General features: G+C 38.6%; 1 protein-coding gene across 3 annotated transcripts in view; it reads right to left on the bottom strand.

The window, feature by feature from the left end:
- SREK1 (splicing regulatory glutamic acid and lysine rich protein 1) overlaps positions 1-24,404 on the bottom strand; it is a 39,730-nt gene extending 15,326 nt beyond the window's left edge. The window contains exons 1-8 of one of the 3 annotated variants that reach the window (XM_027634999.1): positions 24,042-24,404; positions 17,512-17,645; positions 9,882-9,997; positions 8,411-8,575; positions 6,857-7,035; positions 6,125-6,255; positions 4,578-4,692; positions 353-472 (exon numbers count right to left, since the gene is read on the bottom strand). In XM_027634999.1, coding sequence (XP_027490800.1) covers positions 353-472; positions 4,578-4,692; positions 6,125-6,255; positions 6,857-7,035; positions 8,411-8,575; positions 9,882-9,997; positions 17,512-17,645; positions 24,042-24,202 — 1,121 coding nt within the window. In that variant the 5' untranslated portion in view covers positions 24,203-24,404. Of the gene's footprint in view, positions 1-352; positions 473-4,577; positions 4,693-6,124; positions 6,256-6,856; positions 7,036-8,410; positions 8,576-9,881; positions 9,998-10,287; positions 10,412-13,571; positions 14,826-17,511; positions 17,646-24,041 lie in introns of those variants that run through there. The other 2 variants (XM_027635000.1, XM_027635001.1) reach the window with 2 other exon arrangements.
- Between the last annotated feature and the right edge of the window lie 84 nt (positions 24,405-24,488).

The raw sequence follows: 24,488 nt of genomic DNA, 5'->3' as shown, positions 1-24,488 counted from the left end.
CATCCACTTTTTTTGTGGCTTACACAAGCTACATAGAATATTCCTAATCTATTGGTTATAGCCTGAATTAAAGTTACCTATTTTCAGTCAGCTGGGATGTTGGTATAAACGCAGACTAGGCTATCAAGTTCAGGTACCTCAGTGTGGTCATTTAACTGCAGGTACCATACAGGCTACAAGGAAGAAAATTATCCTAGCCAAGATCACCACACTCAGCATTAAAATTTACTTTCTGTTGTTTGTCCTACAGACAAGATTCCACCTTTTATGATCATCTAAAAGGTTTGTTTAATTTTTTTTCAAAAGCTCTGTAATGTGAGCTAACAGTATCATTTCATGGAACAGAACTCACCGAGAACGAGAGCGACTCCTTGATTTCCGCCTTTCCGAAGATCTAGACCGTTTTTTCAGGGGACTTCTGGATCTACGTCTGTCCTTGTGTCTTGAGAGAGATCTGTTGCCTGATCTACTTCTATATGAAGGATGCCAGAACAAAAATATTTTAATACTGGAACCTCATAAAAATGGGGTCAACCAACAAAGGAAAGTTTACATAAATCTTGCTTCACCACATATTACTATATAAATAATTACACTTTAGTAACATACTGTCTACAAACATTTTTGCAAATATGGGTGCTTTATGCTTCACCAGATGCACATACTCTTCTTTGAAACAACAAACCATTGAAGTTATACCCATGTTTCATAATAATCTCCATGAACATTCTGGAAAATATAAATTAATATCATTTACAACAGTTGTCCTTACGAAATGACACTGCCTGAAAAGCTGTGATTTGCAATTTCTAGCAGCTTGTAAAAGTAATTAGTTACAGATCACTTCCTTTCCAGGCCCAGCCACTTATTGAAGTCTTTGTCAGCGAAGAAAGCTGGCTTTGGCTGCATCAGTGTTCTCCACCCTTACAATTTAAATTAATAAAAACCCCAACAACCTGTGATTCAGCGTTTAGTCAAGTTACCTTTTTAGTTGAGAGGATCTGTTAGTATGGATTGCAGTTAGAAGAATTTCCAGGGAAAGGAAAAGGCATTTACTACATGAAAAATAAGGAATGTAAATAAAGTAGAGATACTCTGATAAAAAAATGCAATTAGTCTTCTGCAGATCTGACGAAGAAAACAACACTTTTAGATTTCCCTATTTTTGGAAAATCGTTTTCCCCAGAAAAGCAAAAATAAAGAGCTGAATCTGCACTTTAAGTTTCACAACTTAGGCAGATTTTGACCTACTCAGAAGACTGGTTCAGAGGGCACCTTGGGAAACAGCCCTTGAAAACAAAGGAGTCCAGGAGCGATGGACATGCTTCAAGAAACAAGTCTTGAACGTACAGGAGTAGGCTGTTCCAGTGTGCCGAAAGGCAAGTCGGCAGGGAAGATGACCAGTCTGGCTGAATAGGGAGATTTTGAAGGAAATTAGGGGGGAAAAGACAGCTACCAATTATAGAAAAAAGGGCTGGCTACTCAGGAAGAGTTTAGGAATATAGTTACGTCATGTAGAAAGAAAATTAGAGAGACAAAGGCACAATTTGAACTCAATCTAGCCACTGCTGTTAGGGATAACAAGAAGTACTTCTACAAATACATCAACAGCAAAAGGAGAGGCAAGGAAAACCTCCAGTTCTTTGTTGGACAGGGGGAGGAACATAGTCACCAAAGATGACAAAAAGGCTGAGGTATTTAACACCTTCTTTGCCTCAGTTTTCAACAGTAAGACAGGTTGTCCTCAGGACAACTGGCCTCTGGAGCTGGAAGACAGTCAGGAAGCTGAACAGCCCCCCTGTAACGCAGGAGGAAACAGTTAGTGACCTGCTGAGCCACTTGGATCCTCACAAGTCTGTGGGACCAGATGGGATCCACCCAAGAGTGATGAGGGAGCTGGCAGAAGAGCTCCCCAAGCAGCTCTCCATCATCTACCAACAGTCCTGGTTCACTGGGGAGGTCCCAGATGATTGGAAGCTGGTAAATGTCACACCAATCCACAAAAAGGGCTGCAAGGGGGACCAGGGAAACTACAGGCCTGTCAGCCTGACCTCAGTGCCTGGTAAGGTTATGGAGCAGATCATCCTAAGTGCAATCACACAGCACCTACGGGATGGACAAGGGATCAGACCCAGCCAGCACAGGTTTAGGAGGGGCAGGTCCTGTCTGACCAACCTGATCTCCTTTTATGATCAGGTGACCTGCCTGGTGGATGAAGGGAAGGCTGTGGGTGTGGTCTACCTGGACTTCAGCAAAGCCTTTGACACCGTCTCCCACAGCACACTCCTAAAAAAGCTGTCAGCCCACAGCTTGGACAGGGGCACTCTGTGCTGGGTTAGGAACTGGCTGGAGGGCCGGGCCCAGAGAGTGGTGGTGAACGGGGCTGCATCCAGCTGGCGGCCGGTCACTAGTGGTGTCCCCCAGGGATCAGTGTTGGGCCCAGTTCTGTTTAATATCTTTACTGATGATTTAGATGAGGGGATTGAGTGTACCATTAGCAAATTTGCAGATGACACCAAGTTGGGGGGGGAGTGTTGATCTGCTGGAAGGTAGGAGGGCTCTGCAGAGGGACTTGGACAAGCTGGAGATGGTCTGATTCCAACAGGATGAGGTTCAACAAGGCCAAGTGCCACAACAACCCCCTGCAGCGCTACAGGCTGGGGACAGAGTGGCTGGAGAGCAGCCAGGCAGAGAGGGACCTGGGAGTTTGGACTGACAGGAGGTTGAACATGAGCCAGCAGTGTGCCCAGGTGGCCAAGAAGGCCAATGGATCCTGGTCTGGATCAGGAACAGTGTGGCAACATAAGCAGGGAAGGTGATTCTTCCCCTGTACTCAGCGGTGGTGAGGCCACACACCTGGAGTACTGTGTCCAGTTCTGGGCCCCTCAGTTCAGGAAGGATATTGAGGTGCTGGAGCAGGTCCAGAGAAGAGCAACAAGGCTGAGGGAGTTGGGGTTGTTTAGCCTGGAGGAGGCTCAGGGGAGACCTCATCACTCTCTACAACTACCTGAAAGAAGGTTGTAGCCATGTGGGTGTCGGTCTCTTCTCCTAAGCAGAAAGACAAGAGGGCATGGTCTTAAGCTCTGCCAGGGGAGGTTTAGGATGGATATTAGGAAGAAATGTTTTACAGAGAAAGTAATCAGCCATTGGAATGGGCTGCCCAGGGAAGCAGTGGATTCACCATCCCTGGAGGTTTTCAAGATGAAACTGGATGTAGCACTTAGTGCCATGGTCTAGCAACCAACGTGGTGTTGGATCAAGGGCTGGACTTGATGATCTTGGGAGGTCTTTTTCAACCCAGTCAATTCTATGATTCTATACCACATAATTGGATACTCTACCTGAGAGGTTAAGGTACCATGAAGTTTAACTTATGAAAGACAGAAAAATCACATATATTATCACATGTAATATACACAAAAGACAAGGGGAAGCCATTGTTTACCTACAGCTTTGTTCTGCTTATCAACACAGAAGCACAAACCAAAGGCAGGGTCAATTAATGGCAATTGAATGAAAGCACAAGCTTGAATAAATTTTAAGTCACAAGAGATGAAAACAATGTGTTTTATAAAAGAGTAAACAGGGAAGCAGTAAGGATAGATTATTCTTGCACTTCTAAAGCCTGTACTTGTACCATATTTATTTGATAGTATAATTGATTATAACTCCTTCTCACCAGCTTTTCCATATGTAAAAGAATCGTAGTTGCCTTGTTAAAAGACATGCATGAAAGAATGCAACAGAGTTATTGCTGCAATAAGGACAACACCTTTTTAAAGTGTAAGCTATCAAATGGAATCATTCCAAATTTTTTTTAAATACTTAACAAAGCCAAATATCTTTAGATTGATGCTCAGAAGACATTCCTGACATTGCAAGGAGATGGATCATTTCAGGAAGTGTTTATTACTCTCTCATAGCAAGACTGTTTTATTCTTGGAAATAATCTTAATTGGTATATTCAAGGATGATCTAATAATTCTCTCTTATCCCATATTCTAAAGCCTGAAGTTCTTCAGAACTGAAGAAATTCAGCAATGCAAACAAAATCTGAAGAACGAAAAATTGCCCATAAAGCCTTTTTCCTATGTTTTTAAAAACCACAGCTTTACATTTACAGGATGCTAAATAAAACCATTGTATTTATTAACTCAGTATTTAGAAGTTCAAGACAATACGAATTTTATACTAGCAAAAACAGCCAGTCTATCTACTCAGGGTATTACCAGTAAAACTACACGCCCAATTCACCAAATGTAAGTTTCTTAAGACAGGTCATAAAATTGTATTATGCTACATACCATAAAATGTACAAAGAAACCACAGAAATTGTTGTTACATGGCACAAAAAGTGTCTCCTAGTGTGTTTTAACTGAAAGTAATCCTGAAAACATTTAGGATTTAGAGGGAAAGGGTATCTGTTCAGAGACAAAGTTCCTGGTAAATCTGGTCTGCTGAGTGCAAGCTAGTATCCTCTTCAGGGATACTTGTCCTATAACTAAGAAACCTCAGTAACCACCATCAAGCAAAAAATTCCCAATATGATCTTAGTCTGAAACAAAAAACATACCTACCTGTGTTTTGAGTGTGATCTTTTCCTTCTAGATCGGGATTTTGAGCTAGACCTGGATTCTGAACGAGAATGGGAACGAGATCGACCGCCTTTTCTTTCACTGCTCTTTCCAGACTCTGAGAGGAAAAAACCACTTTGCAGTGTAAGCTCAGAACATTTAAAGATCCCAGTTAACAATCTGGCACAAGTGGAATGTACCACATGTACTGCAAGGGGCCTACTCTCTGCACATCTTCCTTCTTTGCAAATATCCTTCAGAAACATCCAAGAAAGTCATTGCATATACTCGTTGAGTGCAGCCATCCTGCAGCAGTACACATAAACCAGATAATTATAAACAGCTAGCTCTACTAAGAATGTGATTTATGTTGCTGCCACAAAGCACAAGATCATAACACATCTTCCTCTTGGTCTATTATTTAATTATTTTTTTAAAATAACCTGAGAAGAATAGAGTAAATTTAGAGGGCATAATTTTAAAAACAAGCATAACATTTAAATAATAATTAGTACTGTCTACACTTTCAGATATTTCAACCACTGTACAAATACAAAAATTTTATTCCTCAAACACTGTTTCATGGGAGGAAGGAATGAACAGAACAGGGTGAAAAGTCTAATCTGAAAACCAGGAAGTCAACAGAAACCTTAATAGTGATCTCACAATGGTTCACACTATAGGAGACTCTTATTCTGTTGCTTAACAGTGAAAAAAGGTTAAAGTTATTTTTAATCCAACTCTAAAATGCAACAGAAAACACTTCTCCCCAAAAAACCCTCAAGACTCCACCCCATCTAATATACGTAAGACAACATCTGGGTTTGCTGGTACAAAGAATGGTAAGAAGTTGCTGGTGAAAAGAATTAATATCTCAACAACAAGTTTAAGTTGAGAATTTTTATGCTACAGTTTTGCAATAGTTTAAACCAGCATAAATCAGCATTGGAATGTCTGTCTAACCTCTCAACACACAAACACCTTCCTCTTTGACTTTGCATCTGTGTCAACAAGGAATAAGGAAACAATCTGGATGAAAACAAGTCTTCTAAAACATGTTAAGTTTTATCCCAGATTCATTCTCTGATCCCATTTGCTATGAAGATGTATACAGTCTTGAGTCGTCATGAAAAAGAGACAAAATTAACCTGCTGCAGATAAGGAAAGCATAATATTACTGCTTTCAGAACCATGCTGATCATTAAACTACGGCACTCATGTGTGCTAGAGGAGAATTAAAAAAATATAAAGCATTTTCTTTTACAAGTTTCCACGTACTCTGAACTTAAAAAGTGTCAAAGTATTGATTTCTAAAAATTTTTATTTTTTAAAACATTAACTGAACATGTATGTGAAAAAAACACATGAAATAAAAAGCTTCATTCTACTACTTTGTTGCATGAACAAAATTTTGATTATTCTCTTATTTTTTAGCAACACATACTGAATACCTTGAAGTATCCTCTTCCTGTGTCTGAAAATGCTCTTAAAAGTGTGTGCCAAGGTACATAGAGATTGCACCTGTTAGCTATTGAACACAATATACCTACCTGGCTCAATAGCAGCAGATATGAAAGACTGGGCTTCCCTTACTCTCTTCATCACTTCTTCCAGTTCCTTAGCAGCAGCCTGTGGTGTCATTTCAGGAGGCTTCACTATTGCATTATTGGAGTGATTTATTCTAAGGAAAAATAAAAACATTTAATTCTTAAACACTTGAAAAGTAAAAATGAAAAACAAGTAAGAAAGAAAAACATCTCATCTTCCATGTACGACTAAAAACTTTAAAGTTCAGCAAAACTACAGATTTGTGCTAATACTCATTTTTTCCAAGTATCTGAAACATCTTTTGTTACTTTCAAATATTACCACTTTTAGAAACAGGCAGCACAATATTTCTCTGTTACAGTATTTTTAGTAGAAGTCTAGGAAGCTATTTCGCTATTTCATATAAAATCTCTATGCTAAGACCTACTAATTAGATACACATCATACAGAAAACTTAGTCCTAAGGACTTTGCAAATTCTTTCACTATTATAGCCTCCACTACCTCAAGATTAATAGAAATATATTTTACTCAATGCTACCCATATTATTCTGAGAGAAACTTATGCTAAACCTTGAAATTGGAATTGATAAGAATGTTCCAGTTTGTTAACATTAAGTTCTTATACTGATAAACTAGTCACAGCATTTTCCTACACATCAGAGTCATAAACGTATATACAAGGATACAAAGAAATCTCTCATTCAGTAGTTATATGGATAACTAATTTCTTACTTCAGTGGCCTGTCTCCAAACATAACTCCATTAAAGGCAAGAGCTCGAGGTACAGAATTTTGGTCAGCAAATTCCACAAAAGCAAATCGCGTTGGCTGAGTCTCATCACCTGCCATTCGCACAAATTTGACTTCTCCAACTTGCTTGAAGAATTCAAGCAGCTGATCTGCTGTTGTAGTCTGAAAAGAGTCAAAAAGTAGAATATATAACAAAACCCACTTATAGAATATACCTGGTAGTCTAAGAGCTACAAATTTTGGAATGATGTCTCACCATTACTACACAGATGGCATGAATTTAGTAATGTTACACTGTAAAAAGAAAAAAAAACCCCATGTATTTTTTCTTCCATTAATCTAAAGAATTTGTGCTTTATGGTGAACTTGCCACTGGCTGCCACAAGAGAGGAGCCCCAAAGAGGAGATACAAGGACTCCCTGAAACAACATCTCAGCCTTGGCCATATTGATCAACATAACTGGTCTACTCTGGCCTCCAATCGGGAGGTCTGGAGACACACCATCTATAACGCAGCTGCTGCCTTTGAGAACACACGCAGGATCACTCTCGAGGAGAAAAGACAACCCAGAAAGAACCGTGTCTTGACGATACCATCCAAAGAGTCTTTCTGCTGTGCCTTTTGCAACCGGACTTGTCTATCTCGCATTGGCCTCTTTAGCCACCAGCATGCTTGTAACAAGTGTGGGTAGAGTCCTTCCCAATCTTTGTTCACAAAGCCTGGCCGTGATGATGGAATCTAAAGAATATTCTGTGATTTAAAATAGTGCAGCCACAAGCCCTTAGTTCTTCGTCTAGGTTAAAACCCCCACATTTGCACAGGATTTTGCACTTTTCAGGCAACTCATCTAAAATAACTGATGAGGAATTTCCTTATACACCTGTATACAAGCTGATTGTGACTTTTGATCAATTAAAAAAAAATATCCAAAGAATATTAAAAGCCTTAGCTTCATGTGGCTTTCTATTATTTTTCAGTTTATCATGATCAGTAGTACTTTTACACTCAGTAGCTACTTCACCAGTCAAAAAACCCCAAAATGTAATACTTAAATTGTTATCAGTCAAAAGTAAGTATTTTTCAATTCATTCAATCAACTGCTGAAAAACCAAGTTGGTGACTGAAAGGTATTTATGCTAATTTTCAACTTCCATCAAGACACATCACTCCATCTTACTAAGCAACTTCACAGTGCTGTGGGAGACAGCTACCATGATCTCGTGACTTCTGAGGCATTGCTAACCTAACACAACCCAACTGGACATTTGATCAGCATGCACAACTGTTAAGTGTGTTTCTTGAATTCAGTTACAGTGTGACTTCTCTGACAGAATGAGTTCCAGAGCCTGGTCTGATCTGATTGGCACAGGAGCATTCAAAATATCATGAATAAGTAACAAAATTTAGGAGGTTTTGTTTAAATTTATGTTGCCGTTTACTGATGTAAAATCTTTAACCGTTAAGATTAGAATTCATAAATTACAATTTCACACCTTCCATTAGTATTTCTACAACACAAAAACCCCAAAAAGCTACCTGGGAATTTAAGTTTCCAACATAGACTGTTCTCCTGATTTCATCAATTTTGGACGGATCCACATTTCCCATAATCGGTGGTTGTGGTATTTCTCCCAGTGCTGTAATGTTAGGGTCCAATGCTGCTGCTGGTATAGCCCCTAAAGTGCCAAGTGAAACACCAAGCTGGAAAACACAAAAACATAATATACTTTCCAACCATGCACTAGTGGGAGACAATTCACTTCTTAATACTTGCCTGCCTTGATTGTTTGTATATAAATAGATCTAATAAAAATAGGCAGTACTTTAAGGTCACAGTACAGCAAGTTTTTTTACAGAACAAAAATATACTCATAAATAGCCTTCTATAGTTAAGATTTGCTGTGGGTTATCAATTAACATCTTATCAAAGAGCTCTGGACAGGGACCAGTGTATATGTAGTGTATCAATCACAAAACATATAGGCTTCAATTTTTAATGCTTAGATTGAGTAAGATACCTTCAGATACTGCTAATGTTCTTATTTTTTTGACACAACAAGTATTTGGACTAGATGAGAAACGGCCGAGACCTTGCCCAGCAAGGATAGAAGGTAATTTGCAATGCTCAGTGCCGACAGATATCAGTCCATCAAAGGGAAACATAAGGCACCTTTTAGACAAATAAACCATGTAAGTCAAGATCAATTACAGCTGAAATGCAAAGGATATTCTTTCTTTCAGTCTAAGTTCTTTCCCTCACTCCTAAAGGAAAATATATCTCTCATGTTTGGAACTGGACATTGAACTCTCTCCTGGGAAACGTTAGAAAAAGTCTCTTAAAAACCACTACGAAGTTGGCCCTTTGAGTTCCTGGTTTGAATTTTATCTTCTCTACCAAAAAGCAACTGCCTTTCCCATAAACAAATTTTCTAACTAGCCATGAGTAATTTTTTTTATGTAACAAAGGAAAAAACTACTCTTTTTTAACTTGAAATTTTCCCTGCAGCTTGCTGATGTCAAGAAAGGCTTACTGAGGCAAAAGAGAATTGAGCAGAAGTAGCAGCACCAAGCTGCTACTTTTTGTAGTGAAAACATCGTTAGACAAACAGTGAAAAACCTTTCTGTAGAGGTATCAAGTAAAGTCTCTCTACTGCAGCAGTTTACTATTCTGAAGAATGGTGTCAATGTAACTATTATGTTTTAATAAATTTTTAGGAGGTGGATGGCACTTCCACTTGACCAAATAAAAGGCTCTAGGGCAGGACAACAATTAAAATGGACAACGACCAAACCCAATACTTACCCACTGTTTTGCAAAATAATAATCTGAAAGAAAAACCCAGAAACATTGTGCATGGACATCTGATGAATCCTCAGCAAGCCTTTAGCACCACAGCTAAACTCTCACTGCAAAATCCATGGATCAGACAGTTCTTGTTCTCTGCACACAGGAAAGGCTAGAGCACAGAGGAAAACAGAAATTAAACAGCTACTGAATTTTACTTACTGTAGTCAAAGGGGTTGGTGTAGGTATGGGAAGCAACCCTGCACCAGGCATCAGACTTGTCATAGTAGGAGCAGGCGCCAATAGAGAGAGGGCTTTGGCTTCATCTGGGATTTTACCTGAAGAAGCAAATGAAAACATTACACAGAGTTGGAACACTATACAGATGTTACTCTTTCTATGATTTTACAATTACCCTTGCATTTAAAAATGTAATAAATAACAATGAATCTATCTACCAGATCCTTACAAAGAAACAAATAAGAACTTAAGTTTTTCCTTTTACCCTGCTCTACTAGGAAAAACAAAAGTGAGAAAAATTTCAAAGACTAGCAATCTCATTAATGGATTATTATTTTAAAAACTGAATAATGTATACAATTATTTAACACTTTGAGCTATGGGTCACCTGTACTGGAAACTTAACGTTCATGAACCAAACGATATCAAGCATGGACGCTTTCCCAGGGCGGTGTTTTCGCGGTGATCGAAAGTTGTTTTACACATGACAACCGTTCGTGTTGGCTGCATCACTAATAGCACACAGAACATCAGATACAGAAAAGAAGAACATTTTTTAAAGTTTAATCCCCAGAAATGGCAAATAACCAAATCAGTAAAAGAAAGAAAAACAAAAAAAGAAAAAAACAAGTATGTGCTAACTGAAATTTGCGCTCTTCTTTATTCCTCTGGTGCTACCTACTTAGAATGTAAAAACAAGTAAAACATAAAATAAAAAAACTACTGAACTACAGTGACTGCACACAATACATACTACAAGTGAACCTGAAGGTGGAGGAGGGAAGAGCAGAAAAAATTTAGATTTGTACTGTCCCACATTGTAGGTCACCTCAGTTTATGGGAAACTTTGATAAATTTACTTTAAATTTACTGAGACTGAAGAAAATCGTAACTGATCAGCTAAGCAAGCTCTATTTTCCTAGAATATGTATTCCCTGCTATTTCAACCTGATTATAATCCTACCGCCATGCTAAAAGTTTAAGTAATAAACTAATCCAAATTAAATGCAGGTTTCATTCAATGTCAGTCACAATTAGACTATTAAATGAATCCCAAAAATCTCCAAAAATCAAAAGATTTAATAGTCAAACAATTAAGATTACAATTAAATGTACATTTTAAATTTGAAATGCAAAGGGATTTAAACTGGTACAAACATTAAACACTAAAATAAAAACCTACCAAAAGAAGTTCTAATTATACTAGGTATCTATGATCTGTTCAACATTACTGGCATAACTGTACATTTGCTAACCAGCTAAGGCCTTTGGTATTACCACATGAACCATAATAAAGTAAATGCTCTTATTTAAACCTCGTTCTAATGTTTAAATGGTCAAGGAACATACAAAAGCTGTGCCAGTGGCTTTTACTGCTTTGATTCAAACTACGTATGTTTTAACTTACAAGACCTCTAAATTCAAAATTAAAATACAAATATTCTTTTCAAAAAGCAAAACATGAGGTATGTTTCAAAACACCACGCAGTTTTAGCTATATGAGTTCCAGCTGACCCCATGGAAACATACTACTTTAAAAAATGAAATTAAAAAATTTTTGCAAACCTATTTTACAGATCTGCAGGAAAGACTGGGTAACAGTTGGATATGACCAAAGGACAAAAAATATCTAAATGAAATTGAATTTGTATGTAGCATGGGTAGAACAGAAAAGATAAAGTAACAGTACCCAGTTAATTTCATGCTTCCTATTTACATTTATTTTATTTATGTTAAATTTTGAGACACCTTCCTCCTTAACATGTAAGAAACCATTCGATTTTGCTATCTAAAGGAGAAAAATAGGAAAATTGTTAGCACTTAAGAATTAACTGTGCAATAATGAATTCCAGGGCTTTTTTTAAAAAACATGCATGAATCTAAGCCACCATCACAATGTTCAGCACCCTTCACAGATCTCATTTTGAAGTCAGGCATGCAATGAGAGGTGTACCTGACTGCTCAAAAGTATCATGTACTTTGCTGCATGTATCATGTACCCTGCCTAATATGCTGCCAACTAAAAGGCTTTTGAATATATAGTTCCAGCAGCTGTGCATGCAAATTAGGCACAGAATTATGTACCAATTCTTCTGACAAACTAAATACTTTAGTGCTTTCGAATGACTAGTGAACCAGAATTTATCCTTAACAGTGAAGATCTTGCAATTTGTGCAGCTTTCTACGGATCAAGAGACATTGCACAAGTAAATCCGATGGCAGACGTGGCTCCTAAAGTGGTGTGTCTGCATGCTAATTGAGATCCTTGGTCAGTAATGTACATAAGCATATGCCTAATTCAAGCATGCACTTACATACAGCCAATTCAACACACACTTAACCAGGTGAACTTACAATACGCTTAGGCACTTAGCCTTTTTAAACAGGAATTGAGTTAGGCACATAACTAAGGACAATGAGTCAAGACTTAAACAGAAGCCTAAACTTCAAGTATATGCATCATGGCATTGAAATAATTGGAACTACTAATTTGCTCAAGTGTTTTTAAAGGAATCCACTGAACATTTCAGTTCCATTCACCATTATAGCAGCTCAAAGAATGAACAGCATGCATATGTAAATTATAAAGTTTGCAGCATTATTTCCAGAATACTTTGGTCTTTAACAATGTAAAGTTTTACAATACAAAATCCAGTCCATCAGTTCAATACCACAAAAAAAGATTATTTACTTTGTTTTCAAGAAAGAGAAAGGGTCTATCTCTACAGACACAACCCAGAAAATTTGCCTGAATATTCAAAGACAGTGTCTTTTCAAAATATCTTTTCCAGTTTTTAAGACCAGGCCAAAATTCTATGGAACACTGTTGTGGGGAAATAAAAATCTGCAATGTCTTAGAAACCTACTTCCCTGGTTTTTAAAGGGTTTTAAAAAACAAATTAATATGTGAGACCAAATAGCCTCACGAGTATTTTGGAATTTTATCTCTGTAAATTTATTTATAAAAGGAATACAAGCTCACAAAAATACAATAAAACGTGTGGGGTTTGACACAACAGATTGGTATAATTTAGTTTAAAAATAACACTTTCATTTTTAAAACATGGTATTTAAAACCTGAATGGAAATGAGGTGAAGATATTTACTTTCTAATGAGGGAAACAGACAATATAAATATGCCACATCTACACCCCATTTCTTAGAAGCTCTTCTGCTTAGTAAATTACAATTTCTATGATCAATTATTTATTGATTCTTCACTTTGCGAAGGAATCTGGAAGCAAATGTATATTAGCTCACCACTGCTTATAGACAGTTGTGATTGCTACTTTTTTGTATCATCAAAGTCTTAAGAGCCGTAGTAAGCCTAGTCCATACCAGAATCCATTTTGATGAAGGCTGATAGAAGTACCTGCATTAAACAAGTACTAATCACAGTATTTATTCCTAAAGTGCTCAGAAAAAATTAATTTCCTACTCTTTGTAGTGAAACTACACAGTTAATCCTCACCCCCAAAAATGCGTCTGTAATAAGTTTGTTTTTTAAAAATGCTGTTCACAACTACTCTAAACATAATAGTACTTATTTTCCTTCTATTTTAAATCAATGGAACGTGTACACTTACAAATAAAATACTTCATTTGATCCAACTCATGAATCTTAGTGGATTTAGCAGCAGCAAATAAAGACATGCAGCTACTGGCAATTACCTCAACTGCCAAATCCAACAAACATCATCAAGCAAAGCTCTTTTCAGAGTGAAACCAATAGATCCCAATGCAGCTGGCTGGGAAGAGCAATGCCTGAAGACTAGACACAGCACCTTGTTCACCACTTCTGTTTCAGGGCTCCCATTTCACAGGAAGTGAAAACATCATTTAGGGATGAGAACCATCTCAATCACTCCAGCATGAACTGCCAGGGCTTCTGAGACTGTGAGATGATGGAGAAAACGCTTTTTTTTCTGACTTTTCTTTTTTTAAACCTCTTCTTCAAATAATTACCACTGCAGCATGTCAAAAATGCAAGTATATACACACATACGCGCACACACACAGAGAACTGATTCAATCTTCTCACAAATAACAGTGTTTAAAGACAACGTGTCTCACGTAACACATTCCAACCAAAATTCCAGGCTGCATTTGTACTTATGAGTGGTAAACAGTCTTTTCTGAAAATTACAAGAAAAGGATGAAATCTTCCTGTCACTGACCTCACTGCAGCAAGGTTTCATCAAAAGTAAACAAATATTTCACGACATTCAATATTCATAAAAGTTGTTTCAGAAATAATTATTTTAAGCTCATCACATTAGACATAAATAATCAGTCTTCTTTTAAATAGACAGTGCAACCTAAAATAAAACACTCTGCTGAGGAAAACAGCAGAGAAATATCATGACTTTACTTTCTAAAGTTGGTTTCTCCAGAAGCATGAGTCTCAACTGTCCTTTTCCAAGAAGAACTCATAAAACACAACATATGAAAGAATGTATCTCAAAACTGTTCCTGCCTTCTGACATGATGTGCTCATCTGTTGAATTTAGATGCTTAAATGTATTCTAAATCAAATTTATCCTTAATTCACAGCATTGAAGATGAATCATATTCTAAATTCTCTGTATACCATCCACCATTCATAAGCAGCTTCAGGTCAACTTCAAGATCAAACACTGTGAACCCTTTACAAACATCATTTTTACAGAACTGAAGTACCAGTTCACAAGTACAAGGGAAAGAGATTTAACAGAACAAAACAAAAAAGGGACAAAATAAAATAAAAATAAAAGAAACAAAGGAAAGAAATCAAAATAAAATAAAAACAGAGACAGGGCGTCCATCTTCAGCAGGCCAGACTTCGATCTCATTTCCCCCATGAAGGTTTCACTTGGCGGCAGGTTTAGTGGCATGGCAAACAATGCCTAACTCAGGCAAGTGTAACAGGTCTGCCTTGGCCAGTCTAGTCATCTAATAATGCACAAATATCACACAGAGAAAACATACAAAACCAAATTAATAGTCAAAATCCATCTACCAGATAATGTGGACATAAAATTTAGAATGATTAGGGTGGCATCTTTGTTTAGCTTTCAACCTTTGCGTTTTCAAAGTATATTTAAAGAAAAACCTACCAATACACACACAAAAAAAGTCATATTTTAACATCTTAGTAATCTTACTTCACTTACAATTACATTTTTGTTAAATTGTTATACTAAATGTCATATAATTAAGACTGATTTCATTCTGTAGTGATTCCCTCCTCATACACCCTTGATTTACCACTGTTTAAATACATTCCCAATTTCAGATTTTATTCTCTTTTAAAAAACTGGGTTTTCAGAGTTCATTTCACCTCTCCCTTATGTTCAACGTGGCGCATGAAATGTTTTATCACTGGCACTGTTGGACAATTACATAATTTTACCTCCTGGCAGAATAAAGCCATCACTACTTTTAAAGCCCGTGATCCACTCCACTGACTCCATTAACAATGCATCATATGACACATATTGAATCAAAAACCTTGAGCTGTGGTCTCCAAAGTCATATTTATTCCACACAATAAATTAATCAGAAAGTTAAATCTGTATAATTCACATCTTTTTATAAATGCTTATAATAAAAAGTTACATGAAAACAGCATTCTGACATTAAAAAAAGAAGTTACCTCAAAACCCAATCACTTGTTCACCTAATTATACATACATTTCTGCGGAGTCTAGAATGATTTTGAAGAGTGACATTTTAATACAGTTTCTCAGAAACATCTAATAAGTCAGCTACAAATAAGAATCGGAACAAGATTTGTCAGAACTTTGATTTTTTTCTCCTTCCACTCATTGTCTACCACCAACAGACAGGAAAAATGTAGCTTTACCTGCCTGTTGCCATATCATGTCAGGCAGTGATCTCATTATAGGAAAAACACCAGGAGGTGTGTTCACCCATTAGGCAACAATCTTCCCTCTCTGGAAGTACTGAACCAGCGTTAATGTCTTTTTGACAAAATGTAAAACTAAGATCCTGAATAAACCTTAGTCAATGTATTTAGGGGCAATTTTCCAACTGGGGACTCTGATCCCCTTAGCCTATATACAGTTGCAAGTGGATACAGTCATATTCTCTTTGGGGTTTTAGAACAAGTTCAAAATATGAAACCAAAAAGGCTCCAAAACAAGGCAAAGAAGCAACTAAAAACCTAGGCTTTACAAAGACAAATGTGCAATATGCCCCTAGTAAGAAGGCTACAAGAACAGGCAAGGTCAGTTGTAGGTCAATATGGCCTTTAGTGAAAAGTACTTAGAGGGTTTCTGAAATTTTGAAGACCTGGTAGAGTTTGCTAAGAAAATCCCAGACGATTATTACAGCAGCGCTTATCTCACACTATCTAGATCATGATGTGGCAAACATGCCGAAAAACAGTACTCTGGGACCATCGTTAACAAACTCTAGGAAGTTAACAGTACTTTTTTGAACTCTTGCAGTTAGAGATGTTAATAAGGGGTATTTCTGGACTTGCTGCAGTTCATGGTTCAACCACTATACATATTGTTCATGGCAAAGCTACCAGGTTGAAAGTGAAGTCAGGTTCACTCCATCAGCTGGAATGATTCCACTCCAAAGAGGCAAAAGGGCCAGAGCTAAACAGTTAGATGCTCGATTACACAATGATCCCAAAGAAGTCAATGGGGCTCTGCCTAACTCCAAGAAAAACGCCTATGTTAGGACCACGCTTCAGGTAACTGTATTCAGATCTAGGATACTATACTAACAATACAAACTGTCTTGTATTCAATATATCCATAAAAGTGTGGCCTCACAGCTAGGTAAAGGAACATTTGCCAATTTAGTATCCATCAAGTATTTTGGTTTTTTAAGAGTTTTTAAAAGCATTTTATGACGGAAGCATTCTGTACAGATCACTGCTTATTTAAGGAGGTATCTAAAACCAAAGAGAAGTATTGCTATAGATAAGAAAAGCTTTATGATGCATAAAGTAACATTTTCAACAGTAACACTAAAGAAAAATTCCTTTTAAAAAATAAAGCTAAGAGGTAAACATTTTATATTCAAAAGTAACTATCACCATGAATGCTAACTATTTTAGTTTAGATGACTCTAAAATGGCCAAATCCATATATTGCACGTCTACAAGAGAAAATTGGGATGTACTCTTAAACAATGCAAAAATAATCATTGTCTTAAAAAAAATCACAAGTCAACAAAAGATCCACTACACCAAAGGTGATACATTAAGATTCAAACTGCAATGTTATTGTGTCAGGAAACTGTCTGATCTTTTCAGAGCTCCATTGACTTCAGTGAGCACTCCGTGTAAGAATAACCTTGCCAACACAAACCATAGTGAATTATTTTACTTTTTTTCCCTCAAAACATGTGATGATTATGGAAAACCGAATTATAATTTAAATCAACCACATTATTGCTAATGCTGAATTTCAATTAAATCTGTATCATTGGGTTTCCTCATTCCATGTTCAATTTTGATTCAAGACTTTTCTCTCAAAAAGCAATAAAATAAAACAAAAGAACAACAGAGCACCACCTTTTTACATGGAAAGCTTAAAACACTGAACAGACACAACAAAGACCAACAGTACAAAAGAATGTCTAAAATACCAACCTTCTGCGCAGGGAACAACTATCAAAGCTCTGTCAATAAAAACCGTGTTAGTTAGATGCTGGGCCACACCAACACTTGATGCTTCGCGAAACTTAATATAACATACTTTGGAGGAAAAAGCAAGAGGTGCGTTGCTGCAAGATAAAACAAAAAAAACCAATTACTCATATTAAAAAACTGCATGTACATATTTTTAACTATTACTTCTTAATAAAAAAGAAGGTTTTAGACTAGGTGAGCTGCTGCAAGATAAAAGGAAAAAAAAACAATCAGTCATATTAAATAATTGCTTGCATGTACTTTTAACTATTACTCCTTAAGGAAAAAAAAGGTTTTACACTTCCTAGAAAAGTTAGTCATAAGAGAAGAATATAGAAATCTACTAATTTGCCTACTTACTATGTCACTGAAAGAAGCATAGTGTAGCACCTCCTTCTTTTTAATGAAAATTTATGAAACCAAAATCATTAATCAAAAAGGTTAATTTTCTTTTATAATCTTGTATAGTAGTTACAACTTACTGTTTTAAGTAGCATATTTACTTGATGCATTTGTCAAGTAAATAATTTATAGTTTACCTTTTTTTCTCCAAATAAACCTTGTTGAGGAAAGCCAAACAACAAACCCTGCCATTTTTCAGTGGGTCCTTCAGATACTAGCCTGTAATAACTAATTATTTTCTTTGGTTTTCATAAAAGCTGTTTTATTAATTCTTATTAAAATAAAAGCAGTTATTGAGAGTTCTTTCAAATACTGGGTCTTAGTTGACTAATAGAACAAAATTCCTTTTTATCATCTGCCTTAGTTTGGCATATTGTAGCCCGACGTAACACTGGATAAGGCAGGAGCAACTCATCATTTGGCTACAAAAAGGAAGAAAATTTGTAATTTGCTTTTCCATTAAGCAGTATACCAACTGAGAACATGTAAACATTGAAATCTTGATCAAAACCACAGAAGTTTGCTTTAAAAATGGATTCTCTAGTCAAGGTTTGTGACCTTTATATGAGCAGTTTATTTCTTCACATGAAGGAAGTACAGAAGAAATTTTTAAAGAGAGAATGCAACAGGATATTGCTGAAATATTAGCAATTTCCATCTGAAAAGACCATTTGCCTTCTAGCAAAGCAGAAACTTAGGGAAAATGCACTGCATAAACTGTTTCACCCTGGTCCTGCCTCAACCCAAACTGAAAAACTCGTCAACTTTCTGGAAGTACCAGCAGCAGTTCAAGTTTAACTCAACCCATTTTGTAGTTCCCTCAAATTCCAAAGCAGGTACTTCCAAAGTTATTCTATGAAATTAATTAGATTTCAATATTTAAATATAAATTTAAAAGTTCTAGACATATTATTTCATCATATTAATTGCAAAAAATAACCCAGGAACTTCAGAGGCAGGCAGACTCTATGTTTCACAGACAGTATGTTTCTGGTTACCAGAACAGTAGCACCTAGGTAAAATACCTAATGAGATGGTTCAAATTCAGAATTGCATTTAGAAACACTTATGATGGACACTGAGGAGGAAAAACTAAACAGCGCGTCGGAGAGACAAACATGAAAGCCTCATACAGTTTAGAAAAACATTACAAGATGACCTCATTTCTTCTACCCACTTTGTCTGTGGTGGCCAATGCTTTCACAGTTTCAAGTTTCCACATTCAGGAAAGAAAAAATTGCATAGAAGAGTTTCTGAGCCAGCTGTAGGGTCTTTGTTAGATCAGTTTCCAACATCAGAAAGGACAATCAGCTATGACTTTTTTAGCACTCAACAGAAACTTTGTTGACCAAAAAGACTTTTAATGGCCACAAGATTTTATTTAGTTTGGTTTGCTGGGGAACCCAAGGTGGGCAGGAGGAGGGGGTGTTGGAGGGGGTGTTTTGAGTTTTTCTATTGTCATTGTTTGCTGTTTGTTTGTTTCTTCATAAATACATATGTCAGTGTTACAAGTCAAATGGCTGAAGCCTTCACTAAAGGTTCTGTGGTCCACACTGTTGAAAAACCATAGAATCAACTGGGTTGGAAAAAGACCTCCCAAGATCAAGTCCAACCCCTGATCTAACACCGCCATGGTTACTAGACCATGGTTACTAAGTGCCACATCCAGTCTCATTTTAAAAACCTCCAGGGATGGTGAATCCATCACCTCCCTGGGCAGCCTATTCCAATGTCTGATTACTCCCTCTGTAAAAAATTTCTTCCTAATATCCAACCTAAACTTCCCCTGGCAGAGCTTAAGACTTCTGATGTCTCCCAGGTTCTTCTACATTTTTATATTCATTGCCAACTCAAGAACCTAATTCTGCTCCAGGCAGTTTCAGGCCCCATAATAATCTTTATAAATTTCAATATGTACAGAGCCAGCTCTGACAAGTGTTTTTTTTGTAACACTCGCCCTCCTGTTTCACTTGGATTTAAATCACAAAAGCTATCTGCAAACTATGTTAAAAAATATTAATATGCGAACACTACTGCAAATGAGGCTCTACAAAGAAGTCTTGGTACCAAGTCTTTTCTGAAGGTTAAGAAGGAGAAATTCTCTATAAGGAGACCATCTCTGCTAAAAACATATTAATGATGCATCTACATCAAGGACAGAGGTCCTCCATCAACCTGCACCTCAGGAAGTCCCCCATCATCCCCGTATCACCATTGGCCAATCAGAGCTCAAATCAGTCCAACAGTTTAATTACCTAGGTAGCCTCATCTCCTCAGATGGTAAGATTGAAGGAGAGATAGACAACAGGTTAGCAAAGGCACACAGTGCTTTTGGAAAACTCCATAAAAGAGTTTGGTGGAATAGACACTTGAAGAAAAGCATCAAGATCAGTGTTTACAGAGCCATTGTGCTGTCTACTCTCCTGTATGGTTCCTAATCATGGGTCATCTACTGCCACCACCTGTGACTCCTAGAACGCTTCCATCAACGCTGTCTCTGTACAATCCTAAACATCCACTGGTCAGATTATGTGACCAATACATCTGTTCTAGAACAAGCAGCAGTCACAAGTATTGAGGCCATGTTGCTGAGAACACAGCTGCACTGGGCAGGGCACGTCTCCAGGATGAAGGACCACTGCCTCCCTAAGATCTTGCTTTATGGTGAACTTGCCACTGGCTGCCGCAAGAGAGGAGCCCCAAAGAAAAGATACAAGGACTCCCTGAAACAACATCTCAGCCTTGGCCATATTGATCACCATAACTGGTCTACTCTGGCCTCAAATCGGGAGGCCTGGAGACACACCATCTATAACGCAGCTGTCTCCTTTGAGAACACATGCAGGATCACTCTCGAGGAGAAAAGGCAACGCAGAAAGAACTGTGTCTTGCAGAATACACCATCTAAGGAGTCTTTCTGTTGTGCTTTCTGCAATTGGATATGTCTGTCACGTATTGGCCTCTTAAGCCACCAGCGTGCCTGTAACAAATGTGGATAGAGCCTTCCCAAATCTTTGTTCGCGAAGCCCAGCCATGATGATGACATCAAGGGAAACTATTAAGATCCAAAAGAACTAAAACTCTAGAAGGTTTCACAGTGATTGAGTCCCTTTTAGGAAGCGAGCCTCTGAAATCTCCCTAGTAGACTTCTTAAGAAGTCTTTCCTAAAACGGAAAAGTCCTATTCTGTTTTAATTCCTTTTGTTGCCTTTTTTCTGCTAACCTTTTCTGAGGCTGAACTTAAGGAGAGCCATAGTCTTCTTCCTAGGGTTAAGCAGCATTGATGCCAAAAAGTAATTTCTACATCTCTGACTGAAGGTTACTAAAATCCAGTTTCTTCAGGAAAACAAAAAAAACTCAAAAAGGAAATAAATACCTAAATAGTACTCAGACATTTCTGACATTTTTCTTTTCCTTTGTAGGGAGATAGCAACATTGCATCTCCCAACAACAATCAATTGAAATATTTTCTAAGAATGACCTATTCAGAAAGTTACAGTAAAAAAAAAAAAAAAAATCAAAGAAAAGGCTATAAAACTGTCCAAATTTTCTCCAGGGTGGATGGTGTGTGGAGGAGACAACAGAAATTAATAACTTATTAAAACAGAATGCTATGGAATAATTATGCAGAGGTTGTGTGTGTTTTGCCTCAAAGGCCTCATCTTTGAGGTAACTTCATTGTTACCTGCATGAGTTAACAATGTCTACTGATTGGACCATACAGGTGACAAATCTATGTCCCTTTCCTGAGTTAAGTGAAGATGGCCTATCCACCTGTAAGGCACAAGTGAGAGTGACTCAGTCTGGTGGCACCCCTCAAAGCTAAACCAGGCTTTGCTCAGCTACTAGGATTCATGGACAGAGAACACCATTAGGCTCTGAACTAGAAGAGGCCCCAAAGCCTATCGCCAAGGTCTGGTACGACATGTCTCCACCTCTCAACACCTGCTGGGTTGCAACCAGAGTGGAGCTTCCTGGTAGCAGAACACAGAGGCCAATCCAGTCTTGCGCTTGACTAGGGAAGGGTTACGACCAACTAGCCCGTTGTCCAACTTTTGGTTAAAACAAAAGTTTGTTTTGAAACACTTGAGTGTTCTAGCTTCCAAGTCCACTCCAGACTATGCAGAAGCAAACAGTGTTCACAGCAGGACTTTGCACATCTAATGGAGAGAGTCTGCACCTTCCTGCTTTCAAATAACTCATTCTGCAAAAACCCAACTGTTGCTCGATAAAGTTGTTCAACATTTAACTGCTGAAAAATCCTCTTACTTGAAGGCTTATCCATATAAATGTGATTTTGAAGGCTAGTCTGAAACACAGACTTCAGCTGGGTGACAAATGTATCACAAAAGCACAGGTGGGACTAGGAATCAGATTACAGGCATCACAGATCTCCTCACAGGCTGAAAAAAACCACCAGGCTGTTCGAGTGGCTGGCATACTGGAGAACATACCCAAGGCAAAAGACCTGTCACACACTGTAAAACAGCTTCACATTTCAACTGTACTGCAAACCGAAAGGAATCAATAAAACTTTTTGCTTGGGACAGCTTTGCTCCCCAACCACTTGTCAATGAAACATTATTTCCTAAATTTATCACAATGCTAACAGGAGGCACCTCTTTTTTTGAAACAAAAAAAGGGCATTAGAGCAAATAATTAATTTTCTCTCAAGGTACTAATTTGAAAGTCAGGTCAAACGTCCCTACCAATCAGGCAAGGAAATCTATATTTCTAACAGTTATGCATAAAAACTGTAAATAAAACCAAGAGTAAAAGATGTAATTACAATCCCACATCCTGTCTCTGAAAACTGAATTCATAATGAAGAATCAAATTTTATAGCATTATAACCCTGACATTCCCAAGCTAAATCCTACTATGGTACTGGATTTTATTATTTTATGTGTATATACGCACTCTGGCACAACCATACACATCAGTACAAATATTATTTATATATGAATGTCAAAAAAATACCTATTTGCCTTAAAATCTCTTATATAACCTAGTGAAAGATAAGACCAACAGCTGTAACTAAACAAAAAAAAAAATCAGTCAGGAGAAAACTCAAAGTATAAAGAATCAGTTGTGGAACATCTCCAAGGTAAAGCCCTAGAAAACTGTATAAAATCCACCATATATCTAATAAAGTGTCTAAAAATCAATAAGGCTGCTTTAGGCATATTACATACTATTTACATATTAAATAGTTAATTTTTCTGAATGGCTGGCATTCAAACATACTCAGATGAAATGTACCTAGATAAGCATTGATAAACACCAACGTTCTGGCTATTCAGCTTTGTAAATCTAAATTTGGTCAGTCTTTACATCTTCTTTTTATTAAAATTCAAGTATCTAGATGCAAATGACTTCCTCTCCTTTCTGCTATTTAATTTTTGCAAGAAAATACACAGTTTGAAAGGGCATGTCTGTGATTCACTTCCCAGTACAACTGCTGCCTAAAAAACCCACCATTTCTTTTCCTCCCTTTTCCTGCTGACTACCACCTACTCGGAAGAAGCAACACTGTTATACTGCGAGCCTCAGCATCTCTCACCTCAGCGCATCCCTCGCGAACCGCTACAGTCTAGGGAAACGTGAGACGCCCGTGATTAACTTACTGCACAAATCTTATGGGGAGGAACTCGGGGCACAAGGCAGGGAAGGTTCCGTCCATCTGCGGAACCTCAGCTATTCTGGCTTCTGTTCGACCACCCCCACCTCGGAGCAGAGCCCTTTTAACAGAAGGGGGAAAAAAAGGGAAAAGGCAGGTGGGCGGGGGCGGGCTGAGGGCTCCCTGGCCCAGATGCCCTGCACACAGCCTGAGCGAGGAAAAGAGTGCCAGGTAAAGTGGGTTTCCAAAAGGGAAAAGGCCTGGCGCCGCCATCTTAAGTGCGGGCGCAGCTCCTTCCCCGCCGGCCCGGCCATACAAAGGCGGGGGCACGTGACACCTGTCCGTGCCCGCACTCAAGATGGCGGGCCGGGTCTTCTGCTTCTGCTCTCCCCGCTGCCCCCTGGCCCCTCCGCGCTTCCTTCTCCTCCCGAGTCTCCGTCCCTGCGGAGGCCGGCGCGGACCCCACTTACTCCGGGGGATAGAGGCGCAGCTCCTCTATATCTCCCAGGAAGCCGAAGAGAGTCCGCATCTGCTCGCTGGTCACGGCCGAGGAGAGGTTGGTGACCTGGATGACGGACGTGGGGCCCAGGGGGAAGCCCAGCGGGACCCCGATCCCGCCGCTGTTCATCATGGCGGCGCTTCCCTGGCCGCTCCGCGCGCACCCGGGGGCGGGACCCGCCCACCGAGAGGGGCGCGCGCCGTCGGCCGGAGCGGCTCCGCGTGTGGACGGGCCCTCTAGAGGCACACTCGGTTGCTTCCGGAGGAGCGCCCCGGGCGGAGGGCGGCCCCTGCCGGCGGGGCCTCCGGCTCGCACGGGGCGGGAAGAGCCCTCGCTTCCCGAGGAGCCGCTTCCCACGGAGCCGGCTGGGCCACGGTGGGCAGGGCGGGGCCGGAGCGGGCCGCGGGCCCCGCCCAGG

The sequence above is a fragment of the Corapipo altera genome, unplaced genomic scaffold (genome assembly GCF_003945725.1).
Source record: "Corapipo altera isolate COAL_440 unplaced genomic scaffold, ASM394572v1 61411, whole genome shotgun sequence".
NCBI classification, from domain to species: domain Eukaryota; kingdom Metazoa; phylum Chordata; class Aves; order Passeriformes; family Pipridae; genus Corapipo; species Corapipo altera.
This window is presented reverse-complemented; position numbering and strand designations above follow the sequence as displayed.